The sequence below is a fragment of the Natrix helvetica genome (assembly GCF_964273705.1).
Source record: "Natrix helvetica genome assembly, chromosome: 2".
NCBI lineage: Eukaryota > Metazoa > Chordata > Lepidosauria > Squamata > Natricidae > Natrix > Natrix helvetica.
In genome coordinates, this window is record NC_138552.1 from 98,109,687 (window position 1) to 98,133,805 (window position 24,119).

The 24,119-nt window shown below is 42.4% G+C and overlaps 1 protein-coding gene across 5 annotated transcripts in view; it reads left to right on the forward strand.

Moving 5' to 3' along the window:
• The window catches only part of ABCA1 (ATP binding cassette subfamily A member 1), a 120,841-nt gene that overhangs the window by 48,636 nt on the left and 48,086 nt on the right, over window positions 1-24,119 (forward strand). For 4 of the 5 annotated variants that reach the window (XM_081940163.1, XM_081940166.1, XM_081940164.1 and 1 more), the window contains exons 6-14: window positions 1,756-1,877; window positions 2,071-2,247; window positions 5,297-5,383; window positions 11,263-11,500; window positions 11,706-11,845; window positions 14,817-14,933; window positions 22,083-22,271; window positions 23,461-23,666; window positions 23,777-23,953. In XM_081940163.1, coding sequence (XP_081796289.1) covers window positions 1,756-1,877; window positions 2,071-2,247; window positions 5,297-5,383; window positions 11,263-11,500; window positions 11,706-11,845; window positions 14,817-14,933; window positions 22,083-22,271; window positions 23,461-23,666; window positions 23,777-23,953 — 1,453 coding nt within the window. Of the gene's footprint in view, window positions 1-1,755; window positions 1,878-2,070; window positions 2,248-5,296; window positions 5,384-7,770; window positions 7,964-11,262; window positions 11,501-11,705; window positions 11,846-14,816; window positions 14,934-22,082; window positions 22,272-23,460; window positions 23,667-23,776; window positions 23,954-24,119 lie in introns of those variants that run through there. The other variant, XM_081940167.1, reaches the window with a different exon arrangement.

Sequence of the window (24,119 nt, forward strand, 5' to 3'; positions counted from 1 at the left end):
AGATGACATTTCCCCAAAGGTAGCTTACCGACTAGTCTAAGTGCCTAAAAATTGGGAAAGAGGTGTGTAAGACCCATAAATTACACTCTGATTCTTTTGAATTTTAACCTTATCTGCCTTAATTAACTTTCTAAAAACAGTTGTCAGGTGGGCCTTTACAAACGGTAAGGGTCCTGCAGTTGAATTGGCAGCTTAAATAAAGTCACAATACTGAGCTAGACATTAGAGTGTTTTCCTTAGCCCAGAGATATAGTTAGAAATATATATATATATATAAAGAGTGATTCAGGCCAGAGGCAATGGAAGAACCTTGATTTAAGAGAGAGGGAGAAAACTTGTTCCGCAGAGTTTTCTGAATCCATCCCAAAAATTAAGTGTCCCAAGCCAATCCTTAATGCAAGTCAAGACTATCCCTATTTTTCTTTTCCCTACTCTTTAGCATTATATATAATCCTTAACTTGCAACCACAATTGGAATTTCCATCACTAACCGATGCGGTTAGCACAACCTCATCACTTAGCGAAGGAAATTCCCGCAGCCCGGGTTGCCATTTTTAACTGAATACCACAGCTGTTAGCTGAGGCAACTTTCTGCCAGCTTCCCACAACCAAAGTTAGTTGGTAGGACATTGTACCAGGCTAGCAGGTAGGTAACTGTCTACTGCCAGGTGGGGCAGGGTGCAAGAGGGTGTGCAGGGGTTCATGTGAGGGTGTCGGAGGTCAGGGAGGGGCAGGGAGGTGCACAAAAGGTGCTGCTCAGGTCAGGGATGTAGGGGTGCAGTGTGGATTGAGGAGAGTGCATGGGAGTGTGTGAATAGCCAGTGTAGCATGATCACATAGTGGCTGGACAATTATGTGGGCAGAAGAAACTCAACCCAATGACTTGCCAGCTTCCCCATTGACTTTCTGGAAAAGCCAGCAGGAACATGTGATTGTGGGCTATTTCTCAACTAGTCATAGGGGGGAGCAGATTGTCTAATGCCCAGATCATGATCATATCACCACAGGGGCATCAGGGGCATTCCAAGGACAAGTCATAATCACCATTCATCCAGTACTCTCATAACTTCAATTGTTGAACAAATGGGTATAAATCGAGGACTACCTGTACAGTCAGGGGTGGGATTCTACTGTTTCGGACCAGTTCAGGTGAACCTGTAGCTCTGAAGATCATCTGGGAGTGAACTGGTTCGCTCCCACAAGCAAGTAGGCCCGCCTGCCCATCCCTGGGTTTTACCTACCTTTTATCTTCTCAGCTGAGTCGCACGGCAGAGTGGATTGCCGTGCCTCAGTTGTTTTCCTTCCCAAGCAGCAATCTGGAAGATAAGTATTCTGTAAACTGTGCATGTGGATACAGCTCGCATGCTGGCTCATGGGTATGCTCAGCAAAGCAGTTGTTAAACCAGTAGGAACCGACCCCTGTGTACAGTGTATTTGATATGTCCTCTGCACTACATGAGAACTCTTAGCAGTACCCAACATGGATAGATGGAAACAAAAATGTCTCTTTCCTTTCCATATACATTACAGAATCATTTTGGGTTTCATCACCCAAACCATTGAGCATTATTGATTTTCTTTCCTATTCTTTTTCCTTTCCTTCCTTGCCACAGAATAATAGACTCTGGGATTCCTCAAAATGTGTGTATCGCTGTCTATATTAATATAGATATCTGTTTAAAATGACTTTTGACTTCATTTTAAAAATTTGTTATTTTATTTTGTAATGGATTTTACTTCCTAATTGCCCGGCAGGTGTCAAAGTTCAGGATTTTCTGGTTGTCAATGAGACATTCTCTGAATTTCTCCACCGCAACGCTTCCCTATCGCAGCCTGATATAGATGAAATCCTGAATGCTGAGGTCAATCTCCAACAGGTAAGAAATATCCATCCTTAAACTGTATGTTCCATTATCACACCCAACCCACCCAATTATAGGGAATTAACAGTCTCTGGAGGATCCATGAGTTGGATAAGGCAGGCAGGATATAATTTTAGTATTATGAACTGTGATGAAGAAGCAGAAAAGCTGTTTTCCCCATAGTATAACATCTGGGCAATATTTCTAGGTCATTACATCTGGTTACCAGATAAGTGTGGAAGATTTGTGCAATTTCACCAAGCCTCCAGAACTGGTTGCTATCAACAGTGGCAGCCGGGCCTTAATTTGCTCTATGCCGAAGGAACAACTTGCTTCTCTAGAAAGAGCGTTTCAGGATAATATGGACTTCATAAAGCCACTTATGGTAAGTATGATGCTTTCATCGTTGCTGGGGTTACCTTTTTTTTGTAACACTGCAAGGATATGGGGGAATGGTACATCTAATTCACATATAATGCATTTCTTCCTTGCTTCTTGTCTCATAGATTTGGTTGCTTCATGCCCCTTGTTTTGTGATTCTGTGACTCTGCAATCTAATCCGGCGAAGCCCAACTTTTTTGTTTATTTACTTGGAGATCCATGGTTTTTTCTCCTCTTAGGCTTCTCCCTGCAGCTTTTTCCTCTGGTTTTTCTTTGCCTAAACCACATTTTCCCCAAGTTCCAAGCCCTTTTCTGGAAGCTTCTTGGCACCACTTTATTATGCCCTTTTCTTAGGCTCCTAGCTGATCAGTGATGGGCCACCTGTTCTTTCATCTATCTTTTTCTAAGCTTCCATATCTGTTTGGTTGGCTTTTTCTCTTTGTGGCTCAGATAATTTAGTCCATGTCACCCAGAGAAACTGGACATTATATTGCCCTTGACTATGATGTTGATCTTTGAACTATGGTGCTGAAGAAGACTCCTGCGAGTCCCTTGGACTGCAAGACGATCAAACCGATCAGTCCTAGAGGAGATCAACCCTGCTTGCTGTTTAGAAGGCCAGATCCTGAAGGGGAAACTCAGATACTTTGGCCACCTAATGAGAAGGAAGGACTCACTAGAGAAGAGCCTAATGCTGGGAACAATTGAGGGCAAAAGAAGAAGGGGATGGCAGAGAATGAGGTGGCTGGATGGAGTCACCAAAGCAGTAGGTGTGAGCTTAAATGGACTCCAGGAGACGGTAGAGGACAGGAAGGCTTGGAGGAATGTCATCCATGGGGTTGCGATGGGTCGGACACGACTTTGCGACTTAAGAACAATATGATGTTGATTTGGGTGCTTGTGTTTAATGGTTAGGGCACCAGGCTAGAAATTGGGATTCTGGGAGTTTTAATGCTACCTTAGACACAAGGCCAGCTGGGTGAGTTTGGGCCAGTTCCTAGGAAAAAGGAAATGGCAAACTACATCATAAATATTGCCAAGAAACTAAAGGCAGTATTTGAATCTTCCTATTGGTGTTTAGCCATGAGGAATGCTATGTCTCATTCAAGACTTCATAGTTGGACAAGCTTGGCTCAAGAAGGTGACAAGAGGTCCAACCACTATTCTCCAAATCCATCTGTTTGTTACATTAAGACGGTTGAGCCAGTCACAAAGTCTTCATAAACATCACTGTACCAAAGTTCTGTTTCCAATACAATGTAAAGTTGAGGCTCATTTTGGAACATCCTTTTCTCTCTCTCATCAAAGCTCATCCTGAATCTCCACCATCAAAGTTTCATCAGTTAATAGCAGTCAATGTCATCATTCTAGAAGTATATGACGCAATAGCTTCAGAAATGAAGCTTATTAATATGCAGTTATCTCGATTAATATTCTAGGGATTAAGAGCCGCAGACAATAAAAACTCAATTTAATTTGGAGTTTTGTCTTTTGTTTTGTTGGAGTAAGAGAATTAAAAAAGACATGGCCTCTGTCTCTAACCCATCTGTCCCTCGCGTGATGCCCTTCAGATGTATTAGATAACAGTTCCCAGCACAACTGGTGGGCCTCTGCTTGGACAAAGCTGCTTTGCTATAAATGGGAAGGGAGGAAGAGAGATGCTTAAACCAGGGGAAACAATTTTACAAGAGTCAGTTTTATGGTCTTTTGAGGCTGCTTTTCATTAGTAATGTTTCATGAAACACAATATGAGTAAGGCACTTCTCAGTAATAGTTTGTGTCATTTCCTAATCTTGCGTTGTCAACGTAGCTTTCGGCTTTCGGCCATCTTGGGAGTGAGGATGTAGAAACTATATTAATTCCACATTATTTTCCTTGTTCTTATACTGTGTTAGTATGCTTATTCGTTTTCTGCTTTCCTGGCAAAATATATTCAGAGAATTAAAATTCATCATGTATTATTGGCATATAACAGCCACAGATTGGCCCAAAAAGCCACAGCTGACTTTTTTTGATGGAGTTTTCCTCACTGAAATTTAAATATCTATGGCTTAGTGGTTTGACTCAGAAAAACACTTGAGTGGTATTTCAGCTTCCCATCTTAGTCATTCTATATTCCATTTGCTGCCGCTGCCCTTTTGTCTATGATGCTGTCTCTCATAAAATTGTGGTTTTGCCTTTGTTGGAAAATAGAGGCCAGTTATGACGGGGAAGGGGCAGTTGCTGATCTTTGATGTGAAGCTCTTCAAAAAATAATGTACCCCATTGTTCATTTGTCCCCTCATATTTAGACACGGCTCATTTTAATGCAGAAATCAAGTTACAGGGGATATAAAGTTTGCCACCTCTAAACAATTACTGTATTATTCTATCTACTGTAGATATTAGCAGCTATTGAGTATAAAGAATCATAGCTGATTATAAATGTTTCTGCAAACTGGATGAAGATAGTTATCCTTTCTTGAAGCGAACAGATTTGAGTCTTTATTAAGCTTGGCAACAGGATGCTGTGGGTCAGTGTGAGATAATTCTCCATAGCAATAGTCATGCCATGTGAGATGTCCAGAGATATATGTACATATGAGGATTATCAGAACTACACAAAGAAGAAGAAGGAGGAGGAGGGGGGGGGGAGGAGGAGAAACCCAATGGGATTCCAGTGGTTTGATTTTTGAGAGAAAGGTGTTGGTTCAGATTTGGATTTGTTTTTCCCTGATTAATAATAATAATAATAATAAACTTTAATTTATAGACCGCACCCTTTCCTAAACAGGACTCGGGGCGGTGTACAGACATATTAAAACAATGTAAATACAAAAATATAGGTAGAAATACATAAATAGACAGAGGAGGTAGGTTATACACTGTACAATAGATTAAAATTCAAATATAAATTAAAATATAAATTAAAATTACCCTTAAAAATTGATTGATCCTGTTGGTTCAATACATCCATATTCATTTTTCTTTAAATGTAATGTTCAAACTGATCCCTTCCCCTTCTATGTTGCAGTAACTTTATGTTAATTGTAAACTTCCATTTGTTCTTCCAGAAAGGGATCGCCTTCAATTCAACCCTGGAGGATGTTAAGGGAACTTTGGAGACGCTGACGCAGAGCCTGGGGAACCTTCTTAAAGAGGTAGGGTGTATCTTCCACCTCTTTGTCTCAGGCCACTTATTCAAGTCATGATGTCAATCATGAATAGCTAATGAGTTGTGATCTTGGGCATGTTGGTATTCATAAGGATAGGGGGATAAGTAATAAAGTTTCATTGTAATGGAAATTTTACTCCTTATGTACAGTGCAGTGCAAATACTTAAGAATTGAACTTGTTTGTGACCTCACAATGCATGCTTTGTCATACTGGCTAAGGAAGATGCCTGTGTTTAGGTCCCTTATATAGCTATTAGATGCATTCACCCATCAAGAACCGTGTGGATGCAATGTTGGGCCCCTATTTGCCATTCTCCTACTCATTTATGGCATGCTAAGAGGCAAGAAATTTTTCATTTACTTTTAACAAGCCTCAGTTTCTTGATGCACCTAAACTGGGGTTCATACGACCAGTTGTATCAATCACTTTCATTTAAGTCAAGATATCTGTTTCAAATTTTGCTTAGTTCCAATAATGAAAGAAACTATAATTCTTGGTTCAGATGAAACAAGAAGTCTTAATCAAACGAATGATCATCTTAACTTGTTAGGAAGTGGAAAAAGAAAAGGAAGTGAGGAGACCTAACTTTATCCACAACTGGGCTGTATCAGAATAACCACAGAATAACCACAGTTTATTCTTAATATACAAAGATGTCTATTAATGTCTATTAATAGACATTAATAGCATATAAGGATATATTAATCCAAAGAGTTGAAAGTCCTGAAGGACTGAGTTAGGGACACATCATTATGGGGAAAAAAACCTGTGTAACACTTGATACTAACTTATTGGGATATAACTGTGATGGCGAACCTATGGCACGCGTGCCACAGGTGGCACATGAGCCATATTTGCCGGCACGAGAACCGTCAGCTCCGGTGCGCATGCGCCCGCCGGCCAGCTGATTTTCGGCCTTCCAGAGGGCCAAGGGAGGTTGTTTTTGCCCTCCCCGGCTCCCCGGAGCCTGGGGAGGGCGAAAAACAGCCCCAAGAGGCTAAGTGGAAGTTCAGAAATGGTATGTTTCCTGCTTCTGGAGGGCCTCCATGGGGCCAGCGGAGGCTGTTTTTGACCTCCCCAGGCTTCAGGAACGCCTCCGGAGCCTGGGGAGGGCAAAAATGTCCCCTCCACGGGGTCAGGTCAGGGGTTGCGCACGCATGTACAGGTGGGCGTGGTGCATTGAATTGTGGTTGTGGGCACGCGTGCGGGCACAATAGCATGTGCACACACAATGTTGGCATGCCTTTACAAAAAGGTTCACCATCACTGGGATACAATGATCATCATACTAGTATAAAGTCACCACCTCCTTTCGTTTGTATGCCAAGGACCAGGCAGAAATTACCCATGTGACCTAGCTCATGTGGCCAAGCCAAACTGGGAAGCCAATATAAGGTATTTTTTTCTATTATTTCCCCTGCCTTTGCCAAGTGTAACATTCCAGGAACATGAATATCAGGAATTCATTATAAATAATCATCTTGTAATTTTAACTATACATTATTAGATGTATTTCCACATTTCCCCTCCATTCCCCCCCTCCTCTTCTGATAACTTTCCCAACTAATATTTTTCTTATTTGTAACCCAGCATAATCATTTCACCTTCCCTTATTGATACATATCAGCTGGCCTACTAACTTTATTCACCTTAGTTAATTTGCCTTCAATTCTTTTTTGCTTATAATCCTTTCTATATCATACACACAGACTACATTTCAGTATTAAAGTTAATTAAAGTTCACAATAGTATATACTTTGCAAACGTTCGCCACCTTGCCCCCCCCTTTCATCTACCAATTTATTATTCTCCCTTCCATTTATTCAAAAAAAAAAACTTAAATCCACAGGAATTCATTATAAATAATCAATTGGGATGAATTTCTTAGGCAGTTCTTTGGGGCAGGACAGGGAGAGGATTACATTAGGTCCAATAGTGCAATATACTTATTAGGCTATCTCAAGTTTATAAAAATGTTCTGCAACTCTGATTGAACTAATATAGGCATTGCCTCAGATGGATTTTGGATATTTTCCCTTTGAACCAAAGTGGCTGGATCCTGGGGGTGGGGTGGGGTGAGTATGAATTCTGAGACTGGAAATTATGTGAATGTGGATTGATGAGTTAACTGTCCACTCTATCTCAGTTTGTAAGCCTGAAGCCCATCTTCCTTTGTTGTTGTTGCATGAACTGACATTATGCGGTACTTGTTTTTTCCCCCCTCTGAGCAAATAAACTCTCTGTCCTGGCTAATCTGTGTGTAAAGCCATAAGATTTTTGAGCGTTAAAAAAGCTTTTGCCTACTTTTGAAACTTTGCTGCTTTAAGCAAAACATGAAAAAAAAAAAACCACCACAAAAGTCTACCCAAGTACTGTATTCCCGTTTTTCCTTCCGGCTCCGCAGCTTTGGAATGTTAAAACTTTGAACTATAATAACCTCGGAGCTGAGCTGAGCTGAGGTCACTGGAGGTTTTTGTCAGAGCCCTTTGCTTCAGTGGAGGACTGGCGCCCTGCGTGTGTGTCCGTGTGGATGTGCACATCTGACCCATCATCACAATTTCCATGTTAGTTATTTCTCATTGGAGGAAAGAGTTCTTGAATCCTAGAGCTGCATCAACCCTGCATAGCTGGAAAATGGAAATTACAGTAACAGAAGATTCTGGGTGAAATCAGGACGCAGCAGAATTGCCTTAAAAGTTTGCCTGAGGCTTTCAAATTATTGCATAGCTCTTTCCTGTTGCATCATCAGACCATTGGTGTCGTTTCCCGTATTTTATTTTCTTCTTGTCGTTTTCTTCTTCTTCTTTTCTTTCAGTCATACAATCTTCTCTTTGCTGATGTGTCATGTAAAATAGGTCTGGTTGAGGGATGTGATTTCTCCTTGGCGGTTGTTCCAAGGAGCAAACAGCATTTTTTTCTGTTTCTATTTAAGTTCAAAACAAAGGCCCCTTTTGGGTGGCATTGTGCTGTGGGAGAGCAGCATGAGGCTTGCTTTTCATAGCCCGACTTCCTGTATATCTGTGACAAATACTTACAGGAATGAATGTTATACTCTCTTTCATTCCCTTACAAGCAAGGGAGAGATTGCGTTTGTTAGGCTGCCTTTTTCTAGGAAGGTGGGAATATTCTGGCCTATTTCGATACATGCAAATTTTAAACCCAGCCATTTGCAGCTGTTGCAAAGTGATTTTAAGGAGTAATGTCAATCAGTTTCTATGGAAGCTCTCTACAACACCTGAGGGCAGGTGTTTAAAACACAGACAACCAGACTTTGAAGGAAAGAAACTTGGTTCTAAATTCTTACTCTGGAAACTATTTGATTTTTTTCTGTATTAAAAGCAAGGAATTGCTGTGAGTGATTGTCAATTATAACTCCCAGCATTGGCAACAAGCATGGCTAGTGGTAAGGAACAGTGTTGGGATTCAAATTTTTTTTACTACTGGTTCTGTGGGCGTAGCTTGGTGGGTGTGGCATGACTGGGGGGACATGGCAGGGGAAGGATACTATAAAATCTCTATTCCCTCCTCACTCCAGGGAAAGGATACTGCAAAATCCCCATTCCCTTCCCATCAGCTGGGACTCAGAAGGCAGAGACTAGGTGGGGGTGGGGCCAGTCAAAGGTGGCATTTACCGGTCCTCCGAACTACTCAAAATTGATCAGAACCTGCTGGATACCACCTCTGGTAAGGAGGTTGTGGTGCAATATGAGAGAGTCCTTGCAGTTAGTCCTCGACTTATAACCGTAATGGAGCATGCCCATTATGGTCGTAAATCATGGTGGTTGTTAAGCAAGGCATCCATATGATTATCATGCTGAACAACCACAATCCCTGCTCTAGGCCATTGTGGTTGTTAAGCGGAGCACAGGGTGCCTTGGACAGGAGAGGCCCTAGTGCCAACCCAGGCCTGCACTGCAGCACCTCCCCAGTTCACACAACTCCTGCTGTGGGCCTCCCCCACCCACTGAGGCACCCTGTGCTCTGCTTCCCACTGCATTGGGTCCCCACAGACTAAAGGTGGGTATTCAGCAGATTCTGACCAGTTCTGGAGAACCAATAGCAGAAATTGTGAGTAGCTCGGAGAGCCGGTAAATGCCACTTCTGACTGGCCCCGCCCCCACCTATTTTTTGCCTCCCGAGTCCCAGCTGATTGGGAGGAAATGGGAATTTTGCAGTAGCCTTCCCCTGCCACGCCCACAAAGCCATGCCCACAGAACCAGATGTAAATAATATTGAATCCCATTACTGGGTTTCACACCCTCCTCTCCACTCATGCCATCATGGCTGGGACCATGTACCTTTTTTCGTAGCTCTCCTTCAGGAGCAGTCAATCTGCTGCATGGGTTTCCTACTCGGAGATCACTTTTGGGAATGGATTGTGGGTGGCCACTGTCAAAATGGGGCCCACTTCCAGGATGGCACTATGAGGCCTCTGTATTCTGTAGGGAGACTGAAAGGTGGACTGGATCTCCTCCAAGATCTTGGAGATCGCCTTCAGGATGGAAAGGCAGCTGATCTGCCCATTGGTCTTTATAGTACAAAGGCTGCATGGAGCCATCCCAGAAGCGACCCCAATGAATTACAGCGACCCCAATGAATTACAGCCTCTCCCAAAAGGGCAACCGCTTCCAAGATGGTGCCATGTGGCCTCCATGTGAGTTATTGCTAAGGATTCTAGGAGCTGAAATTCATACATCTCGACGTCGTCCAGGATGGGAAACACAGACCTAGCATGTGGCATTTCTGTATTTTGGGCCTTTAGCCAGTCCTACTGGCAGTTCTTCCATTTTGCTGGAAGACAAAGAGCTGGAGGCTATCAGATGTCTCTGCCAACAGTTGCACCAGCTGCCTCCTGATACTCTCCTCAGTGATGATGTTCCCCTGTTTTCTGTACTGTGTGGTTTGTGTGGTTACTGTTGTGGATTACTCCTTGATAATTTGCATCCTGGGCTGTCCTTCATATAGTTCTTGAAAGTAAATACAAGTAAATATGCCTTTACTGCCCCAAAGTGTAATTGGCAAGAGGATTGTCTATAATTAGTGTTTGGGCACTGACTTGGTCCGTATAATACTTCTGATTCAGTTGTAAAAAGTTGCTGCAGCTGATTTAATGACTTACTGACACATGCTGCCTTTGTACTCCTGTGTGCTCTTAAGCTACCGTATACAGTATACATGCATATACCGAACAATTTTGAGCCCTAAAGTTGGGTTTGGCTTACACATTGATGCACTTATTCACAAGAACATATGGTCATATTTTTTAAAAGTACCCCTATGTACTGGGCTGCTGGGGGTTCGCAGGGGTTTGGAAGAACCTCTAACTAAGATTTTGTGCAGTTCAGAGAACCCCCAAATCCCACTCCTGGCTGGCCCCTCCCACCCCTCTCCTCCCAAGATTTTCCACATGGCCTGTTTTGGATGCAGGTAAGTGCAGGGCGAGTGCGGAGGTTCGGGGAGGGCAAAAAATGGGCCTACTGGAAATTCAGGAAGGCTGGAAATGGGCCTGTTTCCAACCTCCAGAGGGCCTCTGGAGCCTGGGGAGGCCGTTTTCACCCTCCCGGAGGCTCAAGAAAAGCCTTTGGAGCCCGGGGAGGGCAAAAAGCCCCCCCCCCCATGCCTTGGTTCAGGAGGCCGACTAGGCCATGCCCACCCAGCAACCGGACAGAGAACCCCTTGTTAAAATTTTTGAAGCCCACCCCTGCTTGCATATATGTGCATACATGATAAGCTGACCCTTAAATTTTTTAACCAAAATACCATTAAAAAAATGAGGGTTGGCTTATCCCTGGATGGTACATTTTGCACGACATTTTATTTAAAAAAAATATATCCTCCTTTCTTTTTGTGTCATGAATTGCAGTTAGTGAGCATGAGAAGTTGGAGTGACATGAGGCAAGAGGTGATGTTCCTGACCAACGTGAATTCCACAAGTTCTGCTGATATCTACCAGGCAGTATCTCGCATTGTTTGTGGCCACCCTGAGGGAGGGGGATTGCAGATCAAGTCCTTCAACTGGTACGAAGACCATAATTACAAAGCATTCTTTGGAAGCAACAGCTCTGAAAACGATGCCATGGACTTCTATGATAACTATACTAGTAAGTATAACCTGAATCCAGGAAGACCTGGAGATGTTTTCTGTCTGGCAAATCCTTAGGAGGACCATCTCTTGCCATCTCAAACATGCAAGAAGCTAGAGAGGCAAGAAAGGACGGATAATTTTGTACTAACCTGGGTGTGCTCTCCAAACTGGGAATGTTCTGCTATTTATCACACACAATTTTTCCCCAATTTTTTTCAAAGCGCCTTTCTGCAATAGCTTAATGAAGAAACTGGAATCCAACCCACTCTCCAGGATTATCTGGAGGGCCCTGAAGCCTTTGCTCGTTGGAAAAGTCCTGTATAGCCCCGACACGCCAGCAACCAGGACAATTATGTCAGAGGTAAGAACCTTGTTTCTTGTCCACCCAGCAGAGGGACAAGTTGGTATTTCTGCTGCTGAATGTTCTCAACTGAAGTCCCAGAGGAATGGAAAAGTCAGAGATAGGTCAGGGCTAGGGGAAAAATAAAAAGGAATCAGATTTTGGGCTCTAGTATCTCCAGGGACGCGGTGGCTCAGTGGCTAAGATGCTGAGCTTGTCAATCAGAAAGGTTGGCAGTTTGGTGGTTCGAATCCCTAGAGCTGCGTAACAGAGTGAGCTCCCGTTACTTGTCCCAGCTTCTGCCAATCTAGCAGTCTGAAAGCATGTAAAGATGAAAGTAGAAAAATAGGAACCACTTTGGTGGAAAGGTAACAGTGTTCCATGCGCCTTTGGCATTTAATTATATCGGCCACGGAGACATCCTCGGACAGCGCTGTCTCCTAGGCTTTGAAACGGAGATGAGCACCGCCCCCTAGAGTCGGGAATGACTAGTACATATGTATAGTCTTTATTGCCATTTTACAAAATAAATACAATGAAATTGGTTATGTGCAAGGGGAACCTTTACCTGGTCTTGAATCTAACGTTAACACTGGTTGAGTGTTAAGATGAGCCTGAAGTAAAAGATATTCTCCTAGACTGTAAAAAAAATATGGTGAGAGGAATCCAGGCACGTGAGTAGAACAATGCGCTATTGGCAAAATGTGGACAGCATTTTCCAGGAAACCTCCCTCTGGCTGCCTCTTTCCAGAGAATTGGCAGTGACACAAAAGTCAGTTGGGGAATTGTGATAGATGCTTAGGTTGCAGCATCCTCTCGCACAACAGGATCTGGCTTTAGAGTTCACTGGGAACAGAAACCGTAACATAAAGGTATGGTTTGGACAAGATGCAGGCCAGCTTTTCTTTTCTTCTCACTGGATATTGTCTGTTGTTTATATCTTCCTTCTGCTCCCCAGCTCTGCTCAGCTCGACAGCGGAGACAAATGGGCATCAGCACATGTTGTGGCTCCTCACACATTTAACTGGGGGAGGGAGATGAAGTCTTGTCTCTGAGGAGTCAGCTGGGCAGCCTGTACTAAAACAAAAGGCTTTAATCCAAGACTCCTGAAGTATCACAGGATATTGGGATGCAGCAACGGTCATAAGTATGAACCCGTTGCCAAGCATCTGAATTTTGATCACGTGGACCATGGGGATGCCCCAGTGGTCATAAGTGTGAAAAATGCTCATCAGTCACTTTTTTCCAGTGCCGTTGTAACTTTGAAGGGTCAGTAAATGAACTGTTGTATGTCGAGGACTACCTATATCAAAAAGACTGAAGTTACACTAGCTTTATTAGTCGTGGCAGAAGCTATAGTTTCCTTTCAAATCTTTCTTTCTTAGCTGCTGAAGGTATTAATGGAAACAAGATTATTTGGCTCACCTGTTAATTGTTGTTAGTTGCGAAATCGTATCCGACCCATCAGGACCCCATGGACAACGTTCTTCCAGACCTTCCTGTCCTTTACCATCCTCTGGAGTCCATTTAAGCTCACGCCTACTGCTTCAGTGACTCCATCCAGCCACCTCATTCTCTGTCTTCCCCTTCTTCTTTTGCCCTCAATCTTTCCCAGCATTAGGCTCTTCTCCAGTGAGTCCATCCTTCTCGTTAGGTGGCCAAAGTACTTGAGTTTCATCTTCAGGATCTGGCCTTCTAAAGAGCAGTCAGGGTTGATCTCCTCTAGGACTGATCGGTTTGATCGCCTTGCAGTCTAAGGGACTCGCAGGAGTCCCTGTTAATAGCTCCCTGTTAATAGCTACCTTCTTTTGTTCCCTCAGGGCTTAGCGTCATTTTGATGAGCATTGTTGGGAAAAAGCACAGCTCCCAGCCAACAGCTTGGAGAGAAACTGTGACATCCGTGATTGTTGTAGCAGAAGTTAGAAAATAGGAACACCTCAGTTCATTGTTGTAAATGATTATAATTTACTTCCAGTATAACGATCTCTCCAGTCTTCCTACATTTGGAGATATATTTTTTTGTGCTTAGCCCTAAGTAGAATGCTGGAGAGCTGCCAGTTAGAGCAGGCCAAACTGAGCTTGATTTAGCAATAGTCCAACAGGGTATTGCGGATGCCTTTATGGAACATCTTTGCTCCAGAAGTACACGTAGCTCCTACCTTATTCTAGTTCAGTAAGCAAGTTGCATGTTGACTTCAACTTATTGACTGATGATCTATCCTCAGGGTCATTGATTTTGGTTCTGTTTTCCGCATCAATTTAGATCATTTTTAAACATTATTATTTTCCCCCTTTGTGGTAAATGCAGTCCAGAGTCCTTCTGGAGAAGTTACTCCGAGTCTCTTTTGAGAGAGGGGCGGTCTAGAAATTGAATAAAGTTAAGTCAAGTTAAGTTACTATAAAATAAATAAACGAAAGGATTGCCCAGCGCTACATGTGCCTCTGCATTCCAGACCAGTTGTAACTTCCAGGCAGTCTTCAAGGGCAGCCCCCTGTCGAAATCATAGGTTAAACAAGATCTTTAAATCTATGCATTATGTTTTGGCCACTATATTTTTGGGCGATCAGACACGATGAATTGTCCCTTTCAAAGTCTTGATGGCCAAAGGCCAGACTAAACTCTATACCTGCATAGTCTTTTCACAAATTTGATGTCGGTATACTGTCCTAGGCCATTCTACTCATATATTTAATGCTATTAACTTCTATAAGCTTCTAGCTCACTTATTAAATTCCATAGCCTAAGAAGCTATCTTTTGCTTGATGCCCAGATATCTATTATCCCTACTACCTGAAGTAATGGAAGCTGTTGTCCAGCACATCTGGAATGTATTAGGACATTAATTTTGAAGCATCTCCTTTCCTCCTTTTTCTTCTCAGTAAAACATCACTTCTTAGGGCAAAAAAAAAAAAAACCTCCTTCTGAAAGCCAATACTTTGCATTAAGTGATTTTAAACACCCCCCCCCCTTTTTTTTTTGCTGTTGTTCCAGGTCAACAAGACATTCCAAGAGCTAGGTGTCTTCCATGAACTCGGAGGCATGTGGGAAGAGATTAAACCAAAAATAAAAACTTTCATGGAAGAAAACCAGGAGATGGATCTGATTCGGGTCAGTATGCCGTATAATTCTTTTTTTCTCTCTCTTATAATAAATTTTACAAGAGGTTTGTTTATTTTAGTATCGACAATTTGGCCTTGAGTGTTTCTGCCCATGTCGGAGTATAGTCGGGGTGGGCTGCTGGGGATTTGCACCGGTCCAGGCGATCATCTAGTTAGGATGAACCCCCAAATGCCACTCCTGGCTGGCCCCTCCACCCCGCCCCTTCGATCCCACTCCGCCCCTCTCAGGAGTCTCCACATGGCCCACTCATCATGCTAGGTAAGTGCAGGGCCCACATGGAGGCTTGGGAAGGGGGGAATCAGGCCTACCGGAGGTTCTGGAAGTCTGCACTGTGCAGGAAATGGGAAGTAGTTTTCACTCTCCCGGAGGCTCGAAGAAAACCTCTAGAGCCTGGGGATGGCAAAAAAACGCTTCCACCCCCGCCACGCTGCAGAAGGCTGACTAGGCCATGCCCACCATGGCCACGCCCACCCAGCAACGGGGCAGTAAACCCGTTGCTGAATTTTTTTGAAGCCCAGCTGAGTATAGTAGTTTGTTCTTTCTGCCAAACCTCCTTTGTCTGGAGCTTTCTTGCCTGTGCAATATGATGGTATCCTCGGACAGAGAAGAAAGGTGCAATGCTATATAGACAGTGCCTCTCCCTGCTGTGTTGCCATGTGTTGAATGGGGTGATTTGTTGGACATCAGACAGATTCTGACTGCTCCATAAATCAGACTGTTCTGCATGAAGAACATCTGCCAAGGATGTGGCTGAGAAGTCTGCAAAATGAGGGGTATTCAAGCCTCACTTTCGGTTACGCTGAATGGAGCTACAAATACATTACGCTAGGGAACACTTACCCTGATATTACTTCCCAAACTCTGTACGGCGGGCAACAAGCCCAGGCCTCTCTTTTGCATTCCCCAGCTTCCCAACTGTAGCAGGACATTTAACGAGCTACATGGGGATCGTGGCAGTAAATAATTTGAAGTTTCATTCTTTGGATATTACTAAACGGCTTTCATTCCATTTCATTTTCATGAGAGTTTCTGTCTAGTATTGGAGACTCTGTTTTTTTTTTCAATGGCCAGGCTGCTAGATTTTGGGTTCACATGTCTTCCTTGTGTGAAGCTTTCTGGGAAAAGAGAAAAAAAATAATAACTCTTTAGTGTTTCTAAAATGTGTATGTTTCGCTGATTAGAAGTACCTTTCCCAAGGATCTAAGAGTTTATCTAAAACAGATGGACAATGTAATGGTTTTATTTAATTGTGTCACTGCTGGCTGAAGATGCTCAGACTCCTAACAGACCCGGGAAGAGCCAAGTTGTCAAGCTTTTCCTGGCAAATGCTAGAACTAGAAACCTTGCAGGCAGAGAGTCAAGGACATAGTGTAAGATATACAAGCCCTATTTATAGTAAAGGGAAGGGTCAGTTTTTGTGTTGTTTGTCCCGTCTGTGTGATGTAATGGGGTGAGAGCTTCATACATAAGGGGGCGGGGGGGGGGGAAGAGCAGTTACCAGCTGTGCACTGAATTGTAACTAAATAGTCTGGTCTTGGGGACACAGTGGCTCAATGGCTAAGACACTGAGCTTGTCGATCAGAAAGGTCGGCAGTTTGGTGGTTCGAATCCCTAGCATCGTGTAACAGAGTGAGCTCCCATTACTTGTCCCAGTTTCTGCCAACCTAGCAGTTTCAAAGCAGGTAAAAAGGCAAGTAGAACAATAGGTACTACCTTTGGTGGGAAGGTAACAGCGTTCCGTGCTCCTTTGGCATTTAGTCATGCCAGTCACATGACTATGGAGACATCTTCGGACAGCGCTGGCTCTTTGGCTTTGAAATGGAGATGAGCACCACCCCCTAGAACTGGGAACGACTAGTACATATGTATGAGGGGAACCTTTACCTTTACCTTACCTGGTCTTGAATCTAACCTTAACACTGGTTGAGTGTTAAGATGAGCTTGAAGTAAAAGATATTTATATAGACTGTAAAAAAAAATGGTGAGAGGAATCCAGGCACATGAGTAGAACAATGCGCTATTGGCAAAATGTGGACAGCATTTTCCAGGAAACCTCTCTCTGGCTGCCACTTTTCAGAGAATTGGCAGTGACACAAAAGTCAGTTGGGGAATTGTGATAGATGCTTAGGTTGCAGCATCCTCTTGCACAACAGGATGTAGCTTTAGAGTTCACTGGGAACAGAAACTGTAACATAAAGGTATGGTTTGGACAAGATGCAGGCCAGCTTTTCTTTTCTTCTCACTGGATATTGTCTGTTGCTTATATCTTCCTTCTGCTCCCCAGCTCTGCTCAGCTTGACAGCGGAAACAAATGGGCATCAGCACATGTTGTGGCTCCTCACACATTTAACTGGGGGAGGGAGATGAAGTCTTGTCTCTGAGGAGTCAGCTGGGCAGCCTGTACTAAAACAAAAGGCTTTAATCCAAGACTCCTGATTTTTTTAAGGGCTGTACCATCATTAAACGCATGAATCATTTAACAAATGAAGACAGAGGATCCATAAAACACCACTGTAATATGCAAGAAATCAAATAAGACCCAGAAGAAAACCTAGAACAGAGAAAAATTTCTTAGTGACAGAAAGCTGCAATCTTAGAAAAGGAAAACACTCCTAAATCGCAAAAATAGATACATATTTGAATAGATGCCATCTAGCTGATGGGAAGCTTTTAAGAGTGGAAAGAGGCTGTAATTGTAAATGGTATATTGATGAAATGACATCCTGTGTCACAAAATGAACTGGTCCTGAAATATCGGTGGGTGTCTGTCTGTCTGTCTGTCTGTCTGTCTGTCTGTCTGTCTGTCTGTCTGTCTGTCTGTCTGTCTGTCTGTCTGTCTGTCTGTCTGTCTGTCTGTCTGTCTGTCTGTCTGTCTGTCTGTCTGTCTGTCTGTCTGTCTGTCTGTCTGTCTGTCTGTCTGTCTGTCTGTCTGTCTGTCTGTCTGTCTGTCTGTCTGTCTGTCTGTCTGTCTGTCTGTCTGTCTGTCTGTCTGTCTGTCTGTCTGTCTGTCTGTCTGTCTGTCTGTCTGTCTGTCTGTCTGTCTGTCTGTCTGTCTGTCTGTCTGTCTGTCTGTCTGTCTGTCTGTCTGTCTGTCTATCTATCTATCTATCTATCTATCTATCTATCTATCTATCTATCTATCTATCTATCCTGTGTGTTCCACATGGCATTATCTGAAAATAATTTCATCAAACAGTAGCTGCCCTGAAAACCTACATTTTAATCTAAGCAATTGTCATTTATTCATTAAAGTTACCGGTATATGTTACCCATTTCACTGTTGCAGCAACTCTAGGTAACTGATTTTTGCTGATTTATAATTTATATAGTCTCATCTTTTTATGAGGCTTTTTATGCTTTTTAAGTATCCATGCATTTTATAAACAGAGATGGCAGATCTATAAAGATGATTTTAATCCAACAGGAACTGCTTAGAACCAATCAATCAGAATAGAGCTGGAACGGATCTTGGGTGTCTTCTAATCCAATCCTCTGCTCAGACCCTATACCATTTCAGACAAGTGACTATCCAGACTCTCTTTAAAAAACCTCCAATGATGAAGTACCCACAATTTCTGAAGGCAAGCTGTTCCACTGGTTAATTGTCCTCACTGTTAGGAAGTTTCTCCTTAATTCCAGGTTGCTTCTCTCCTTGATTAGTTTCCATCCATTGTTTCTTGCCTTGCCTTCTGATGCTTTGGAAAATAAATTGACCCCCTCCTCTTCTTTGTGGCAGCCTCTCAAATACTGGAATACTGCTATCATATCCTCCCTAGTCCTTCTTTTTTAGCCAAATCCAAATCCTCCAACCGTTCTTTGTCATCTTAGTTGCTGTTCTCTGCACTTTTTCCAATGCCTCAACATCTTTTTTTGTAATCTGGTGACCAAAACTGGATGCAGTATTCCAGGTGTGGCCTTACTAAGGCTTTATAAAACAGTACTAAGATTTCGTGTGATTTTGATTCTATGCCTCTGTTTATACAACCAATGATTGTATTAGCTTTTTTGGCTGCTGCCCCATACCGCTGGCTCATATTTAAGTGATCGTCAACTAGGACTTCAAGGTCCTTCTCACAGTTACTGTTTTTGAGCCAGGTTTCACCTAATCTGTACTTGTACTTTTGGTTTTTCCTGCCCTAAGTGTAAAACCTTGTTTTTCTCCACGTTAAATTTCATGTTGTTGGATAGGGCCATTGTTCAAGTCTGTCAAGGTCTTTTTGGATCCTGAGCTTGTCTTCAGGCATGTTGGCTGTTCCTGCCAGCTTAGTGTCATTTGCAAATTTGATGAGTTCCTCTTCTACTCCCTCATCCACTGTAAGTCATTTATGAAGTTACTGAGTCTAGGATGGAACCTTTTGTTACCCCACTGCTTAACTTCCCTCCATGTAGACGTAGTACCATTAAGAACAACTCATTGAGTATGGTTTGTCAGCCGGTTACAAATCCACCTGGTGCTGTCTATCCCACATATTTCTAGCTTATTAAGAAGTAGGTTGTGGTCTACTTCATTGAATGCCTTGCTGAAGTTTATTATGCCCACAGCATTTTGCTGGTCTTTAATTTAGTCACTTTGTCAAAGAATGAAATAAGATTGGTTTGGCATGATCTGTTTTTAACAAACCTGTGCTGGCTTAGTTATTTTAAAAAAACCATGTGGAATTCTTTTCTTTATTTCTTGTTCACCTTCTTATTGCTTATTTTCCCTATTCTTCTTATTTTCAGTGCAAAATCTGTACAGATACTTTTCTCTTGAAAACTTAGGTTCTTCGTTCTAATTGCTCCCTGCTTCTCCTAGTAGTCTCTTGCATCATATGACCATGATTTTAGTTTCTAGTTTCAAGACCGGGACGTAATCGTCAGACTTTGGTTGTCACTTCATGTTCTGGCCCTTGTTGTTTCTGATGAAATTATCAGGACAATGTATGTAAAAAAAAGTACTGCTTTCCAGTATCTTAAAGGCAACCAGATCAATGTGACCTGCTTTTGGGTGTTTTCACAGCTGGAGTAAATGTAACCAATGGCAGAATCACACTGCTTTCCTTTTGTTTGCTGGCAGCCATTCTTTTCTAGCAGTTGCTCTCACTGTTAGATATTTTTTGCTCCTTACCTTTAAAAAATATAATATTTGACTATATGCAATCCTATGACCTTCCCAGTTCATTTGTTTTTCACTGCAATCCCTGCTAGACACCACTAGCTTGCTTTCTGGGAAAAAGGATAATTTCACAAAGAAATGAAGGGTGAAGTTGAGGAAACCAGAAGGGAGAAATAAAAAGGGCCCAACTGCTCAAAGGCTTTTGGTCGACATCAGGGACCTTCTGCAAATGCCATGTAATCAATTTGCCTTCTAATTCAACATTTGAGTGTATGGGGCTATGTGAACCCTAAAATAAAAGCAGAAAAGGAAAAAAGAAACAGAAAGTGGAGCTGGATTTGCCCCAAACCAAAACAGTGCAAAAATACAGGTAGTCCTCAACCTACAGCTGGTTGCCCCGGGCTACTTGTGACCTGGATTTAAAGTTCTGATGGACAGCCTCTCCCCCTGCAGTCATGTGATCGCATTTGGATATTCAGCAACCAGCCTGCATTCATGGCCACCTGCAGCATCCCACGGTCACACGATTGCAATTTGTGACATGTTTGGTTTATTTATGTTTCTGGCAAGCAGCCTGTTGCAGTCAAAGTCATGTAACAACCATGGCGTTTGCTTAACAACTGCCATAAAAAGGCTGCAAAATTGGGTGCAGTCATTTGCTGACACATTTAGCATGACTTATGACCGTAATTCTGGGCTCACTTATGGTTGTAAGTTGAGGACTATCTGGATCATGGTGTAAAATTTGAGGTAGTAGATACAGCAGCCATGCAGGTTACAGTTCGGGGTGGGGAAGGGAGGCAAGCGTATTTTAGGCTGCATCTCCATGAAGATAGCACAGTTTGAAGTAACAGTTTAACAGAGTTGGAAGGGACCTTGCAGGTCATCTGGGTCAACCCCCTGCCCAAGCAGGAGCAGAACCACTTCAGAATTTATCCTGCCCGCATGGACTCACAATTTGACAGTGGTGTTTTTTGCTGGCAGAAATAATTTGGGTCACTTGAAACCAGTCCTGGAAAAATTGCGTTGTAGTTTTGTACCCCCCGGTACCTAAGAATTGAGTAGGACTTGTTTCTAAGTAAAGATGTAAAAACTGCTCCATGAATATTCTTAGCAGTTTTATTCCATGCACAAGGATTGAAATGGCCAGTCCGCAGCCTGAGCTTTTAGAAAGAAAGAAAAAAACAACCATTGACCCATTTTGGTCATACAAAAGGAAACAAATTCTTCTTTCCCACCCTGTTCCTCTGGCTTCAGAAATGTTTCTTTTTTTGTTCAATGCGACCTGGTTTTCTGGAGATCTTATACAAGGTTGCCACCTGGTGGATCCAGCATTGAAAGCATGCCCTGAGCCTTCACTGACGAGGGTGCGATAAAAGACACTGATTTTTAAAGTGTGCAAGGTTCCTATGATTCGTAAGGGGTCCTGTGAAGACCTCACTCCAGATCTCCTGCATAAATGTTTTCCGTACTAAGATTCATGAGGCAGTCAACGTGGCAGGTTGAGGAACGGTGGAAAGGAAATAAAATTGGCAACTGATCTAACCAATATTCCAAGTTTTCCAATAATCTAAGTTCTTAGGAAAAGACCAGAGCAGTATTAAATTACAAGCAGTTTTAACATGTTCCCAGCCATAAAAAGAAATGAAAATTCCTATTGGGTTTCTGCATGCCAACAGTCTTCTCTATCTGGCGAACATATTGCAGTGCAATTCCCCATCATTCCCTGCCTCCATTCCCTGGAACCACATTGCCCAAAGACTTTTAATAGGCTGGGGGGAGGTTGCTGTGAACAGCTGTTTCAAGTTATCGCTAAACATTGGTAGAAATAGTAATTTTATTGTTTTCTCCTTCTATAGCAAACTGCTGTATCACAGCTTCCCTATTCTTTAACAACAAGCTGCACTTTCAAGTGGAATGAATGAATGAATGAATGAATGAATGAATGAATGAATGAATGAATGAATGACAATAGCTCTTCTTTCCCCCCTTCTTTTCAGGACCAGTTTAACTAAACCTTTCTGCTCTTTTGGTTACTGTAGGTTTTGCTGAAGAGTGAGAACCTTTGGAACCAGTACATGGACAACTCAAGATGGAGCAGGGAGGAGATTGCCCAATTCCTGGCAAAACACCCTGAGGATGTTAGTCCAGTGAATGGTTCTGTTTACACCTGGAGGGATGCATTCAATGAAACAGATCGAACCATTATGACTATTTCCCATTTTATGGAAGTGAGTCTCCTATTCTTGATGGAGGTTATTTATTTTATTTTCTGTGTTTGTTAGGAAGATGGAGTCCAAAGTAAATAGCGATTTGTAGAAAGGGAAAGGAAGGGGAACCGTTTCCAAATTCATGTACAATGAATTTTTTGAGTTAGGGATTATGGTGGTAGTTGAGTTTTGGGGTTTGTTTTTGTTTTGAGTTTTATTATTATTATTGTTGTTGTTGTTGTTAGCTGTTAGTTATCTGTGAGGAGTCCTTGTTTTCTTACAGACAATTCATTATCAAACTAGGTAACATTATCAGTCCTAGTACTGATGATGTTATCTAGTTTGGATAATGAAATGCCTGTGAAGAAACAACTAAGCTCAGAGAGCACCAAGGACCCCTCATTTCAACCCTGAGCTGAAAACAATCTCTTTTATTGTTACTTATCTGTCTCTCACAGAGAGATTACGTCTCCTAAAGGGAGAATAGTAACCCATGAGTGCTCTGTCACATCAGTTGTTCAAGGGACCCAAACCAGAACCCTGGAGTTCTTTATTTTGTTTTGTGTAAGAAAAGTGGTGTATAGGAAAGGCACTAACCTATTGTCACAATTGTTGACAATAGGTTAGACAAACTGGTTCTTTATAAGTAATACAATACAATACAATACAATACAATACAATACAATACAATACAATACAATAGCAGAGTTGGAAGGGACCTTGGAGGTCTTCTAGTCCAACCCCGCGACTAGGCAGGAAACCCTATACCGTTTCAGACAAATGGCTATCCAACATCTTCTTAAAGACTTCCAGTGTTGGGGCATTCACAACTTCTGGAGGCAAGCTGTTTTGGATTCCAGCTTTGATTATCCCTAACCATTGATCATTTTGTCTTAATATTTTAGAAACTGCAGTCTGAAGTGTCTGGAAGGTTTCCTACTTTTCAAATTAAGTTGTGAGAAGTCAGATAGGACTTTTGACTACAATGACATAAGAACAGTCTCGGTTCTAGAAAAAATGCTTTTAACGAAGGCTCTCTAAGCACCACAAACTATGATATATAGCAAAATAAACAAAAAAAAATAACCCGAATTAAAGTTAGAAAATAACTTCCTAGGGAAAAAATTTGACATTTTGGTTTTCCATTTTTCTCCCCCCCCGCCCCCAAATAAACTTCAGCTTCTAATTCAATTCTTTGTTGCCATTTTAGTGCGTCAATTTGAACAAGTTGGAAGCTGTGCCAGATGAAGGGCGGCTTATCAGCAAATCCATGGAACTGCTGGACGAGAGACGATTCTGGGCTGGCATAATTTTCCCTGAAGTTGCTCCTAGGAGTGTGGATTTGCCCCATCATGTCAAGTATAAGATACGGATGGATATCGACAGCGTAGAAAGAACCAACAAAATTAAGGACAAGTGAGCATCCTTTGAAGCAGCTTTGCTAAGAGTCTGACTGTAGCCTCAGACTTGAAAACTTTAATTTACAATCGCTACAACAGTAAAACTGTTCTTTTCTGTTCTTGCAGGTTCTGGGACCCAGGTCCTCGAGCTGATCCTTTTGATGACATGCGCTACATTTGGGGAGGCTTCACTTACTTGCAGGATGTAATAGAACAAGCAATCATCCGGACTTTGACAGGCTCTGAGAAGAAAACCGGCGTCTATCTTCAGCAGATGCCTTACCCATGTTATGTGGATGACACGTAAGACTTATTAGATGAATATCCTGTTGATATTTCTGATTCCGCCTTAATGTAGAACCAGCTATATTGTGACAAATTTAAAATCATACCTTACCTTAGCTGGAGGGTATAGTAAGAATTTCTGCTAAGTCCCTAGTACAGTCCTCTGAGGGGAAGGTGCTGTCAG